Source organism: Protobothrops mucrosquamatus, unplaced genomic scaffold, assembly GCF_001527695.2.
Source record: "Protobothrops mucrosquamatus isolate PMUCROS unplaced genomic scaffold, P.Mucros_1.0 scaffold775, whole genome shotgun sequence".
Lineage (NCBI taxonomy): Eukaryota > Metazoa > Chordata > Lepidosauria > Squamata > Viperidae > Protobothrops > Protobothrops mucrosquamatus.
In genome coordinates, this window is record NW_015387043.1 from 110,591 (window position 1) to 124,243 (window position 13,653).

At 41.4% G+C, this 13,653-nt stretch overlaps 1 protein-coding gene across 1 annotated transcript; it reads right to left on the bottom strand.

Moving 5' to 3' along the window:
* Positions 1 to 3,588: 3,588 nt before the first annotated feature.
* On the bottom strand, positions 3,589 to 13,336 carry ACP2 (acid phosphatase 2, lysosomal). The gene is made up of 11 exons (XM_015818652.1): positions 13,177 to 13,336; positions 12,521 to 12,616; positions 11,934 to 12,020; positions 9,453 to 9,605; positions 8,968 to 9,066; positions 8,766 to 8,855; positions 5,762 to 5,894; positions 5,583 to 5,671; positions 5,201 to 5,307; positions 4,088 to 4,263; positions 3,589 to 3,999 (listed from the first exon to the last, which is right to left on the bottom strand). The coding sequence occupies exons 1-11, from the start codon at positions 13,294 to 13,296 to the stop codon at positions 3,863 to 3,865; spliced, it is 1,287 nt and encodes a 428-aa protein (XP_015674138.1). The 5' UTR covers positions 13,297 to 13,336; the 3' UTR covers positions 3,589 to 3,862.
* Positions 13,337 to 13,653: the final 317 nt, after the last annotated feature.

A 13,653-nucleotide genomic window follows, 5' to 3' on the forward strand; every position in this document is an offset into this window, starting at 1 on the left:
GAGCTCTTTATTAGCTTCAAAGGCCTGTTAGAAATACATTAATTTTTATGCAGTATAATTTAATCATTGAGTTGGAAGTAACAATAAAGGTCATCTAATACAACTCCCTTATTGCAGGATCCACTAGAGCAGGGCTTTTCAACCTTTTCACCGATTGTACCACTTTTAGAATATGGCAACATTCGAGTACCACCAGTCACCTAGCAAGGTGTCAAAAAACTTGATGACCAAAAAAACCAGGAAAAAAGTGATTAAAGTACAGGTAGTCCTTGACTTAACAACAGTTTGCTTAGTGACTGTTCAAAGTTACAACGGCACTGAAAAAAGTGACTTATGACCATTTTTCACACTTAATGACCGTTGCAGCATCTCCAGGGTCACGTGATTTACATTCGCATGCTTGGCAACCGATTCATATTTATGATGGTCACATTGTTCCAGGGTCATGTGATCCCCTTTTGCAACCTTCTGACAAAGTTAGTGGGGAAACCAGATTCACTTAACAACCATGTTACTAATGTATAACAACTGCAGTGATTCGCTTAACAACTGTGGCGAGAAAAGTCGTAAAATGGGGCAACGCTCATTTAACAAATTTCTCTCCCCCCCTTTTATATCCAAGTTCCCTCCCTCCTTCCCTGACTTTCCTTCCTTCCTTTCTTCTTCCCTCCCTCCTTCCCCTGCTTTTTTTTTTAAACTGCCAGGGGCTCCGGGAAGAGGTAGCAACAGGCAAGCAGTGGTGGGTAAAGGCTTCCCCTCCCTCATCATTGCCTCTGCGTGGCTTGGCTCAGCTCACCTCTCCCAGACCTGCGCACGTGTTTCCAGCTGATTGGCGCTTCTGGGCTCAGCAGACGCGCCGGGATCAGTGCCGCTTTCCAGCTGATCAGTGCTTCTTCGGGGCTGCCAGGGCTCAGCGGAAGTGCCAGGATCAACGCCGAGCTCCAGCTGGAGCCTGGCGCTGATCCTGGCACTGAGCGCTGATCAGCTGGAAAGCGGCGCTGAGCCCTGACAGCCCTGCAGCTCCAGCCGTCTCTCACTCAGGCTTGTGCGGTGCTGCGCCGGTTCACCTCATTCCCCTCCCCCGCTACTTTTCTAGGATGGTCGCGTACCACCTGCCAGGTGCCAATGTACCACAGGTGGTACGCGTACCACCGGTTGAAAAGCCCTGCACTAGAACATCTCTAACAGTTTACCATCTAGCCTCAGAGAACTAATATCATGTGGCAGTCTGTTCCACTGGTTAATGACATGTACAATCAGGAAGCTCTTGATGTCTAACAGGAGCCGCCATGCTTGTAGTATAACCTAGTGTTCTGGCCCTGTCTCTAGGGCAATAGAGAGTAAGAGCACTCCCACTTTAATACATAAAAAAATCAAGACTGGATTATTTATTGGAAAGTTGGTCCCATGTCAGATTCCCTAACTATAATTGATTTTAATACAAAAAGTTGCCATGGTTATATCTTTTTTGTGGTCCAGCTGTTAGAAATGTGCAAAAAGAGAACAACACAAAAAAAGGAGCAAAAATTCAGTCCAATCTTATTTTTTAATGAAAACATTAAGAAAGTGATCGAGTGAATTACAGCAACATTTAGTCTCAAGAAATAAGTCGTTTTCCTCATTTTGTACCAAAGCAAATTATTTCCCATTTTATTTACAACTTAGCTTGCAAGAAATTAGCATATAAATTGACTTGATTCATTTCTGGAAGTGATTTATCTGAGTTTCTCTTGGCTCTATCTTCCATCCTGCCCTGCAGGAGGCATAATCATACAGTTTCAATAGAAAAATAAGACAACTTCAAATGGAATTGGGTATTTTTTTTGGCAATTGTCTTGTGTATTCTTTAGTAACAGGATACTAATGCAGTGGCTTTAGAGGAAATGTAATGTGTGAAATGTTTTGTAATGACCAAGCTGGACTTTTAGTATCTCCTCAGAGTAGGATTGCTACTGTTTCAGCCCAGGAAATGCAAAACACACAATTACATTTTTTACTTTATATCTCCTGGCGTTTTTGTATACTTAGATGTATTTGATTACAGTAAGTAACCAGTATTGCTCTTTTTAAGAAGTCTATTTTAAGGGAAAAGAGAATGGATTTCTTTAAGGGTGGGGGAACTGTACTTAGCATTTAGTCCTGATATTGCAAACAAATTGACGGGCTGCGTTCCAGTTGAAGATATAAAAAAAGCATCCATATGGTAGAAATTTGCCCTGCAGGGAAATATAAAAAAGAGAATTTTTATGGAACTTGTTAGAAAACTTGGAGCAATAATTTTAGAGTGTGGGGTTTTCGTTTTGTATTTGAGAGGGGGGTAATTTAAAAAGTGCTTGGTTTCTGGCCTATGTGGCAATTATACTATGGGTTCTTATCTTCAGACGCCACTGTTCAAGGACGAAGGAATCACATTGCACATCTTCAGGAGCACTTCGGGTCATATAGAATTCAGATCTAAAGGAAAGCACTGTTCTCTGAAATGTGAACTAATATTTTGTTTACAGTAAGAAATTGGCTATATCTTGTAAGCGAATCTTTGAAATGATAGCCTTGTGATTTTTATATGCCATATATAATATTTTTGATGAGGTAGTACATTTTTCTCTTCATGGAGAGGAATAAGAAAGACATCTGTGCTGCCCTGCATTGTGTCAAGTAGGAATATACAATCTGAGGTGACGCACAATCAGTGAAGGCCAAAGGAAAAAACTGGGCCCAAAGTTAAAAGGGTTTAAGCAAGAGCCAAGAGAAAATGCCTGGCACCAGCATCAGTGGATTGGAATGCACGCAAGGGAAGATTTGGGAGCTGCTGATCTCCCAAATGTATAGGACCCTGTATCTTACATAACAGTAGAACCTGCTCAGTTAAAAGTTATCTTGTCTTCAACTTCAGCAGCATGTTTCAAAATGAAGTTTAGGAATGTAAAACCAGAGACATCAATATTTCTACCACAGAGATTTGAATTAAGACCTTTGAAAGTGTGTTCTTAAAGCACGTGTTCTTTTAACATTCTTCTTGTCCAGAGTACTGTGCATGATGTATCACAGGTATGTAAATAATGGCTTGAATGCATATATTTGATCAATCCCTTTCCTGTTAGAGGGCAGGGAGGAATCTAATGCCACTTGTTCTATCTCTTGAGTATCTAAAGACTAAGAGTAAAGCACTTACAGCAGGGGTCCCCAAACCCTGGTCTGTGGACCGGTACCGGGCCACGGCATGCCAACAACTGGGCCGCACAAACAAGCAAAGCCCCATCTGTGGGATGCAGGCAGCACACAAAACCACGCACTCTTCGGTCCATGGAAAAACCTTTCTCCACGAAACCAGTGGATCCAATTATGGCAATTTCTGTTGAGTGAATTTAAGATTTCTTCCTATGGCTGTTTTGTACAATAGAAACCACCATTTTGTTCTGAATTTCTGACTTGGTGGAAGCAATTGGTTATTGCTGGTTTAAGCATCATGCCACTGTCACAGTGTAAAAGACAGTTACAAGTGGCAGCTACTAGACTGAAGGTTTTTTAAGGAGCAGAGAGCCACTTTTTGTGCCATTTTTAAACAAGACAGGATATTGAGTTTAGAGAAAGAAAAACATAACCTTCTTGTTAAACTGATCACACGCTGAGAAATAGCAATCTTAAGACCATGTTGGCATTTTACCCCTAGCAATTAACTTTGCATTATGCTGTGGTAGGTAGAATGCATCTGCTAGTTGCAACATCTCCATTGTCAACCCTTCTGCTTCAAAAGCATGATCAAAATCGGTCAGGAAGATGTTTAGTCATTGAATGAGGCCCCATTTGTCCCTGAGATCAGCTCTATTTCCTCTTGCTGCCTCAGGAGGGGCTGAAGCAATCGTCAAGGCTGTTCCTCCCCTTCACTGGAAAGATGGCTGTAGCCAGGAGGCTTGGACTTCACACGGAAGAGTACTGTCAGGAGCAGAATGGTCATTAAGAACAGGAGAGATCCACAGACAGCCAAAATCATAACAAATTCTGCAAAAGAATGAAACAAAAAACCATCCTGATTATAATGGTTTAATCTTACATGACTCTTCCTTCAGATTCACCCAGCCTCACTCACCTGTGTCGTTCATTGTGCTTATTATCTGACATTCCTGTTTCCAGTCCTGTGAAATAACTGGCTCTGTAAGTTGCAGGAATTGAGGCAGGGGGCAGCGCTGTTTACAGTCGGGAAGCTGCAATTCATAAGGCTCCTTCTGACTCTCATTCCGAAAGAACATCTCCACTGTAAACTTACTGGAAGCAAGACATATGACAGAAATGGGTATTAATGGTCCATCAGCTGCTTTATATGACATTTTCTATGGGAACTAAACACTGAAGCATGCACCTTCTATCCAGCCTTTTAACCTCTTTTGTAATACTAGAAATCTAAAAATGTTAGACCAGTGGTGGCGAACCTATGGCACGGGTGCCAGAGGCGGCACTCAGAGCCCTCTCTGTGGGCACACGTGCCGTCGCCCCAGTCCTAGGCCTTCAGCTGGGTTTTATAAAACCTTTTTGCTTTAGGCCACCGCCGCCGTGTGCAAAAAAAAAAGGTTCAATCAGTCAATTTCAACTTGTCGCGGGAAAAAAAAAGATCTTGCAAAGTTGGAATTGATTGACTGAACGTTTTAGTCCCACCCAGTCTGCCGTTACCACCGCAGCCACGCCCACCCAATTGGCCCTGCCCACCCAATTGGCTACACCCAGCCAGTGGGCCACACCCACCCGGCACTCGAAGATGCATAAGTGGGTTTTGAGTTGCAGTTTGGGCACTCGGTCTCTAAAAGGTTCGCCATCACTGTGTTAGACCATGCCCCTGTTTGGAAACAAGAGCACTGTCTTTATGCAACTTAGCTATTTCTCTGGTATATTTTTGTATCAGATCACAGGCTATCATGTCAAGTGGGAATAGTTCATTATTAAATATTGTGTCCACAGCTGTATCAAAGCACTTGCATATATTTATGGCTATTATTTCATATCCACATCAAAGTTCATTAAGCACCGGTGGAACGTGATAATTGTTTTCAACAGATTGGAAAAGATAACTACTCTATGGATTGCTCTGAAGATTGTAATTCTTTTTTAAACTCATTTGTCTTTTCTGAGTATATTCTGAAGTTAAAGTCCAGCACGCAGCTGACTTTGAGTACTTATATCCCTTTGATATCCCGAGCAAAGCCCTCACCCGTCGTCTTCTTGGTACAGTTCAAATATATGACATGAAGCATATGGCGGTTGCTTCCCGTTGTAAACATTCAGAGCTGTCTGCAGTGCCGCAAGAGTGGTGTCGTGCTGAGGAAAGAAGTACGTGAATCTTCCCCTTAGTGTACACAGAAGACAATCTAAAACACATATTTTAAATGAAGAATTTCTTGAACTACAGTGGGATGAAAACAAAAGGGATTCTAGAATGTAATTAATAGTTAGCATTTGTCCTTACAACAAAGAGTATTTCGTAGTGTATTACAGAAGGGGAGATGCTGACAGTCTCTGGATCTGGTTTTTTGCAATGACGAGAGAGGGTAAGATCAGGAAACTAGGTAGCTGACTCAACACACCAAACTTACCGCTGAGTACATAAGCATTTTAAGGTGGTGGGGTGCTGAGTCTTTTGTAGCTAAGGTAAGATTCTTCCTTATTTGAGACAAAAGAACTCCTATAGTAAGAAAAAACAACAACCCTCGATCATAATCTCTTTTAGACACTCCCCAGGCATTACTTGAATAAATATTTATTCTTTACTTACCACCCTGCAGACGAGCTTTCTCCACTTGTCTATGGATGCCAAAAAGGACATTAAAACTGAAATCTTTTAACTCCTTCAGTTTGGCCATCACCACAGGAGTTACCCATGCTGGAAGATGCATTTTGTGCATTTTCTAGAAAGACACCACAAGAAAAAGGTTGGTTGCCCTTTGGAGAATGAATGTAAATATTCCTAAAATCACAGAGCTATGTCAGCTTAATACAATTCTGGAGTGGTGAAGGAGAAGAATAATGTACAAACCCAACATAATTCAGTAATTATTAAACAGTAGCCAATTTTTCATCAAAATATTAATAATAGCCCCAATATCCAAATGATTTAATATTTGTACATAGGGTTATAGACTTTCAAGTCGGAAAAGTTTATTTCATATTGACTATGAAAATTTTAAATTTGACAAATAAGTCCTATTTTTTTCAGCAGGAAAACTATTTTTGTAGCCATTTTAAGAATTTAACAGGGCTTAACATCATTTGAAATAACAACAACAACAACAACAATAAAATTGGAAGGGACCTTGGAGGTCATCTAGTCCAATCCCCTATACATGTATAGGAAACCCTATACATTTCAGACAAATGGCTATCCAGTCTCTTCTTAAAAACTTCCAGTGTTGGAGCATTCACAGCTTCTGGAGGCAGACTGTTCCACTGACTAATTGTTCTAACTGTCAGAAAATTTCTCCTTAGTTCTAGGTCAGATTACATATTTTTAGATATATTTTCAGATATAAATGTGTGTGTGTGTGTGATTATATATTTTCTATAGCAGTGTACGCGTGTGTAGGGTCACAGGTACTACTGAAAAGTCACTGAAGTACAGGTAATCCCTGAGTTATGAGCATTCCCTTAGCGAACATTTGAAGTTACGCAATAAGCGCCCCCTAATGTTTATGAAAAAGTCCCAAAGTTACGAATCTTGCCACACCATGGCAGTTTTTCACCCTTACGAATGACTGCAGTGGCACTGCAACATTCACCCTGGCTATTCCCTCCCTCTTCCCCCCCCCCCTGCCCTGCGTCTCCCTAGGCACTAGGCCTATGGATACCTTGCAAAGATCGAGAGATCCTTCACTTTCTTGGCTGCTCCAGGCCTTTGATGAGTTCGCAGAGAATGGAGGCCTAAAGTAATGCAAGATCATGCAAGATCAGTGGTGCGAGAGCTCACGCTACTGATCTTGCGTGATCTCACGGTAGTTTAGGCCTCTGTTCTCTGCAACAGAATGGAACAGAAGCCAGGAGAGGCTTCCGTGTGCCTCCAGAGGCCGCCGCCCAGAAAGGAGGCTGGGGGAGGCTTCAGTGGGCATCCAGAGGCCTGATCCGCGCACCTGAGGCCTTTTCCAGGCCGCAGCTGCCCAGAAGGAGGCTGGGGGAGGCTTTAGCGGGCCTCTGGAGGCCTTCCTCTGCTCTTGCCGGAAGCAAAGAAAGAAACAGAAAGGCTTCACAAGGTAAGTGACCTGGTGTGCCAGGATTGGGCGGGGGAGAAATTGTGGGGATCCCAGAGGAGAGAGCATGAAGTATCTCGGGGGGCTTGGGTGGTCTGAAGCTGGTGGCCAGTTCCATCACTAGGTCCCTCATAGCCTTCCCAGCCCTGAGATATCTCATATTCACTTAACGAGCCGCACATTTGCCCATGCATTAAATTAGCGAATGCATGGGCAAAAGCTGGGAGTGAATTGCGTTCAAGGTATGAGATTCCTACGAATCCTCGAGTTATGAATGGAATGGGCAGGCTCCAATACATTCGTAACTTGAGGACTACCTGTAAAATGTTTCAATTGGCTTCCCTCAAATTATTCTGTAAAAAGAAGCAGCAGGGGGACGTTGAGAATATGGAATTGGGTTTAAGATGAAAGTGTGATATGATACAATATTACTGCTGACAAATATTAAATGCAGACTAACTTCATTTCTATTAGTCATGTTAAAGGAACCTGTCAATTTAAAATCAAGTATCAGATTCAACCTAGATTTTCATCAATTTATCACTCTAATTTATGGAGTAATATTTCCACTTATCGTTATCACTGTTAAGATCATCGATTAGAATTTGGATCTTTTCCATATTACCGGCTCCATGAAATCAAAAATCATATCTGGTGGTTTGTAAAGCTATGTGACTAAGATGTCCCCTAATCTGATATAATCCGAAGTACGTTTGCATGAGGATTTTTTTTTTCTGTTGCACAGATCAGGGTCTGTGTGTAAGTGAGTGAGTCCTCTTTCTACGTTAACTACAGACACTAATATTAGACATTATACCTGTCAGTAAGAATATGGAGAACAGAGTTTATCTATATTGCAACAGCAAAGCCTAAATGAAAGGAAATAATTCTCTTTTATGGAAGAAGAACATACAGAGGTTTTACAGGAATACGATTTGGACAGAGAAGCCTTTTTCATTCTGACCTTCAGTCATCACAGCATTTTATCTTTTATAGATGGTATTAAAAACCACACCAGAGTTTTTATCAGGTAGCGAAAGGCATGCTAGAGGTTTGGAACAATGTACTTATATATACTTCTGGCTTCTTTCTGTAATCAGTTTGCAGGTTTTCTGATAGAACAGAAGCTGCTGTTCAGAAAAAGGGAAGGTAGTATTGTGTATTTTTGGTTGCACCACCAATACCGGAGGGTCTCTTAACTTTTCAGAGTAGATTGTCTGAAGAGGGATCAATAACAAATACACTCATGCAGACGTACTCTTCAAAGAGAAGATGCACTCACTTTCAGTAACCAAGTCATATATCAAAAGCCTTTCTTATAATACAGTTATTGTATGCACGGTATACCATAATTAGAATTTGAGTAATAACAGAAGTACTTCTGAACAGCACAATCATGTCCTGGACATTTTCCACCAATCTGTGATATCTAATTTAAGTAGCTCTTGAGTAAGAGCATAGGTAATTTCAAACACTACCAAGGCAATAATTTTAAAAAGCACTGAAAGCAAATGATTAACTTATAAACACAAAACGTACCTCACAGAAGAGTGCATCGTGCACACTCCAGACAGATTCAAGGGAAACATCCTGAATTCCTGTCATGTTTGCTACCATTTTCAAGAATTGCTGTAGAAGTAAAAAAATATATATATATTTTCTATCTTTCCATGACCCCAATAATTATATAAAGAAAACAAAATATCACATGATGTATACAAATACATAGAAAGCAATATACCATATTCTGGAGGGTCATATTTATATACTCTGGCATCTGCCTGGTCTCATTTTGCAGCTGTTCATAACGGGGACAGGGAGATAATGGAAACCGCAAGAGCTGGAAAGAGGCAACATTGATATTAGATTAAAAACTGGTAATTTGAGTACAATTGCCTCTTTATAATCACTAATTTCATGACAATCTGCTTCTCTAGGAGCTACATATCTTAAGCAATTTGTTTTGGCTAAGAAATCGCTGGCAGTTAAAAATCAGAAAGAGTCTCGTAGCCCCTTTTAAGACTGACAAGGTTTTATTAATAAGGCATAAGCTTTTGTGAACATCAGATTCCACTGCACCTCGCAGCTCTCCCATAATAACTGGGAATTAAAGCAAAAAGGCAGAAGAGTGGAGCTCAAGGTAGTAGGGAAAAAAAAGTACTGACGAGAGATATTTTGGCAGAAACAGATCTAATCTTCCAACACTGACGTGTTAAAGTGACCCACCTTCTCCATGTTGTCAGGTACAGTGTGTACAGGGATAGGCTGCCAAGAAATATTGGGATTAAACACTTGTTGCTCATCTGGAGGATATAGGCCTGCCAGATTTGCCTCGGCACTCATCAAGGTCCGATCAAAATCTGTACTGCGAACAAAGATCTGCCAGAGAAAAAAGGCAAATGGAAGCGAATTACCTTAGTGCCACCGTCATTACTGTACTCAGGCTATCTAAGAACAAGCGTAGGAGGTCTATTTTAATCAAGATCGCAAATCTTGAGCTGGCAACTATTTCGATGCAAGAGCTGTGGTTCAAAGTGCAGCACCACAAGTGTTCAATCTATCCCTCCGTTATTCATCGTGCACTCAAGAGTGCTGTTATAGATGTGAGTACCTTTTCCCAGTGACCTTGCATAAGAATTTGCTATAATCTAGAGCAGGGGTAGTCAACCTTGGCTCTTTTATGACTCGTGGACTTCAATTCCCAGAATTCCTGAGCCAGCTTAGCTGGCTCAGGAATTCTGGGAGTTGAAGTCCACGAGTCATAAAAGAGCAAAGGTTGACTACCCCTGATCTAGAGCAACAAGATTGGGAGAGGGAAAAGTTATGAAGCTTCCCATTTCTTTCAAGTAATGCTGCTTCAGATGGTTAAGCTCCTGCTAGAGCATAATTCTGAAAAGGATTATTGGGGAGAAGAAAAGAAGGAAACAAGAAATTTCTTTCAGGGCTGTTAAATGGTGATGATCTGGTTTTCTACGTCTTCTAGTGATCGTGGAAAGCAAAGAATTTGTAAGGCTGTTAAAGTACAGCCACTGAGTGCAGCAGAAAATAATAAAGCTAGATAGAATAATGCCAACAAACTTAATTGAGGAGTCCAAGCTATGCATCTCAGGAAAAAGATTTTTAGGAACAATTGTGGTTTTGATCTGGATCAGCTTCCAATTTCACAGACCAATCAAGACACTTTGATGCACATGTAATGCCTAAAAAAAAATACCCCCAGAGCTGTCTTTCAGAAACACGGATGGTCACTTAATTAGGTTCTCCACTTCTATAGTCTATGGATTTCCCTGAATTGTAAACTTATGGGAAATGAGCTGTCCATAGAAATAGGAATTGGCTTTTTCTTCAGGCATGTCCACATATTTGTGAATTAATCCTACAAAACAACGTTGTTCTTGACCAGAACACATTGTGCTATAAGTAAATAGATGTGTCAAGACAGTTCTTTAAAAAGGGAATTACTCTTTGATGGTCCATGCAATCTAAATTAAATATTTCTGAACTATACTGAATAAACTATACTGAATAAATAATTGGGTAATGGTTGTGGAATTAGAAAGGGACACTGACTCCTTTGAATGCAATCCCCTGCTCAGTGCAAGAATCTTAATTAAAGCATTCCAACAGATGACCATCTGTGATCTGCCTAACACAACTAATGAAAGAGAGCTCTGAGTAATAGATGCATTGTCATTGTTAAAAAGTGTTTTTAAACATTCAATCGGAACCTGCTTTCCTAAAAATTCAGTCAGTTACTCTGTGTCTTGCACATTAGGATGAGAGAGAACACATCTTAACCACCTTCTGTGTGATATTCCTTCAGTTATCTAAAGAATGCTGTATCTCCTTTCAGCCATCTTTTCTTAAGGCAAATGCCCACTTTAATCTTTTTTCCCAGGACTTGGTTTCTAATTCTAATCATCCTCACTGGTCTTCACTGAACCTGTTCTGATCTCATTAATTCCTTTATAAAGTGATGCCTGAAACAGGATTCAAGGTAGGATCACAGAATAATGTGGAATGATTGGGTCATGTAATTGGACATTATGTCATATTGATGAAACCTATAGTGGGTTTCCAATTTTTGCACCCATATTCCCACTGCTAGATTAAACTCAGTTTCCAATCATCTACTTTTCCAAACTTTTTTTCCACAAACATTAGTACCAAAGCTAGATATCTTCCACACTAAATGTGATCGTTTCATTTCTGTTTCATAAGTAAAGAACTATATACTTGTCTTTTCAGCTCATTTCTTTAGATTGTTCAGATTATTTTGAATTTTATTTTTGTCCTCTACGGTAAGGGTTTCCAATCTTGGCAACTTTAAGATATGTGGACTTCATACTGGCTGGGGAATTCTGTGAGTTAAAGTCCACAATTCTGGGAGTTAAAGTCTTAACGTTGCCAAGTTGTAGAGTATTAACTATCCTATCCAATATTGTATCACCTGTAACCAATACGTTTTACCTCCATCTCTTTCTCAAGACATTTATATGAATATTGATTTAGCCCTCTTCCTTGTGGGACATCATTCAATGTCTTTCTCCAATATAATGTATCATTATGCAACAGATTAAACTAGGAAATAAAATTACTATACATACCTCTTCTCTTTCAGGGTAAAGCAATATTATGCAAAATGTATGAAAGGAGCAAGAAGAATAAGGTGTACTGTTACTGCTAATCATACAGGAATGCACCAACCTCTTGCCTATTGTATGAAGCATTCAGGAATTCATAGTAACGCCTACGAAGAGCTCGGCCCAGGTCCCACTGTTGCCGCATCCCTTCCTATTCATATCAATGGGGACAAATTAACAGTTAAGCAGGCCTTAACTGCTATTTTACAAAACAGCACAGAGTAAAAAGAATGCTTTACAGCTCAGATGTTTTCAGTGGAGGAAATCTGAACAAAACAACTTACTGAAATGGAGAGAACAACCCCTCAAAGATCTGTTTTCTGTCCTCTTTCCTTTTTTAAAAATTTTAGGTTCTTACAATATAATAAACTTATTAGTTAATTCTAACAACTGATAATCTCCTTGGATTTTGAGTAATACTACTGCTTCTTCGGACAGCAAAGAAAGTAGGAACGTTGTATAAAAAAGCACTCCAGAAGGGAGAGGGGAAAATAAGAACAAAATAGGAAATGTCAAACTGTTGCTACAAGTGCCTGCGGGACACTTGTTGACAGAGCAGTTGGTTGTTCATTCCTCGTTTCAAAAAAAAATAAAATAGTAGTTCCCTTTGCTTTTTAAAGTCCCACTGGCAATTTATTTTGGGAGTCCCACCTGAGACAGCTGTCCAAATCCTTGGGGCCAGGCGCTTTCCTGATAGGGATCTCGGGGATATGTCTTCACCGGAGAGCGATCTCCATGCCGATACAACTGGAGGAAATCAGAAATATATGTATTCTGCGTAGCCCATTCAACATGCTTGTGTCAGTTCTAATTTAGGTTTGGGGAAAATGTTATTTAGCTTCAAATGCGCGCGGGGTGTGTGGGGGTGGAAAAATTGCTGTTACTAGCCGGGATAGCCGTACCGGGCGACTAGCCTCTCCCGCCACGAATCCGCGCTTAAGCCCTGTCAATCATCCCTGGGTTCTTCCCTTCCAACGTTCCCGCAACAAGCAAAATGCGGAGCATGGCAACGTTTGGATGGCAACAACACGCGAAGATTTCACCTCCACTCAGACCAGCAACCTGCAAGGAAAAGGCAGGGCGCAACCCAATGCAGGGTCCCGATGCCACAAAAGCGGCTGGTCAAGGCCGGATTGCAAAGCGGCAGGCTTTTAAAATGGATCCACGGTGAACTTCTTGGCAGCCCACAGATTCGTCTCCTTCCCCCTTTTCCTTAAAAACCCTTGGGACGTGTCACCTGAGCCAAACGATTGCCCGCGGGCGCCTCCACACTGAGCCCCCTCCCGCCCGGTTTCTTGGCTGCTCACCAAAGTCACGAAGCGGAGACTCCGGCTGTGGGCGATCGGCGGGGCTAACGCGAGGATGAAGCCCAGAGTCAAGGTAAAGGGAAGCCCCCTCCAGTTGCAGCGGCTTTTCCCACCTTCCATGTCTCTTTCCGCAACCACCGCTGTTCCTTGTTCGACCTCCGTTCCTGGGACAAAGTGAGCATGCTCCGTTTAGCAGCGCATGCTCAATAGCAGCGGTTGAAGCCGCTGTCTTTTTGCCGAGAGAGCGATCGGGGAATGATTAGGCTTGAATAACAGAATTGGAAGGGACCTTGGAGGTCTTCTACTCCAACCTCCTACCCAAGGCTCTATAACCAGGGGTAGGCAACCTTGGCTCTTTTATGACTCGTGGACTTCAACTCCCAGAATTCCTGAGCCAGCCAAGCTGGCTCAGGAATTCTGGGAGTTGAAGTCCACGAGTCATAAAAGAGCCAAGGTTGCCTACCCCTGCCCTAGCCA

Bases quoted from the DNA above. Each gene is read 5' to 3' on its own strand.
- ACP2 (XM_015818652.1), bottom strand. From the start codon at position 13,296: ATGGAAGGTGGGAAAAGCCGCTGCAACTGGAGGGGGCTTCCCTTTACC. The intron at 12,617-13,176 runs GTGAGCAGCCAA...GATTTCCTCCAG, and splicing joins GTCTCCGCTTCGTGACTTTG to TTGTATCGGCATGGAGATCG. The intron at 5,308-5,582 runs GTAAGTTTGGTG...TTCTTTCCTCAG, and splicing joins AAATGCTTATGTACTCAGCG to CACGACACCACTCTTGCGGC.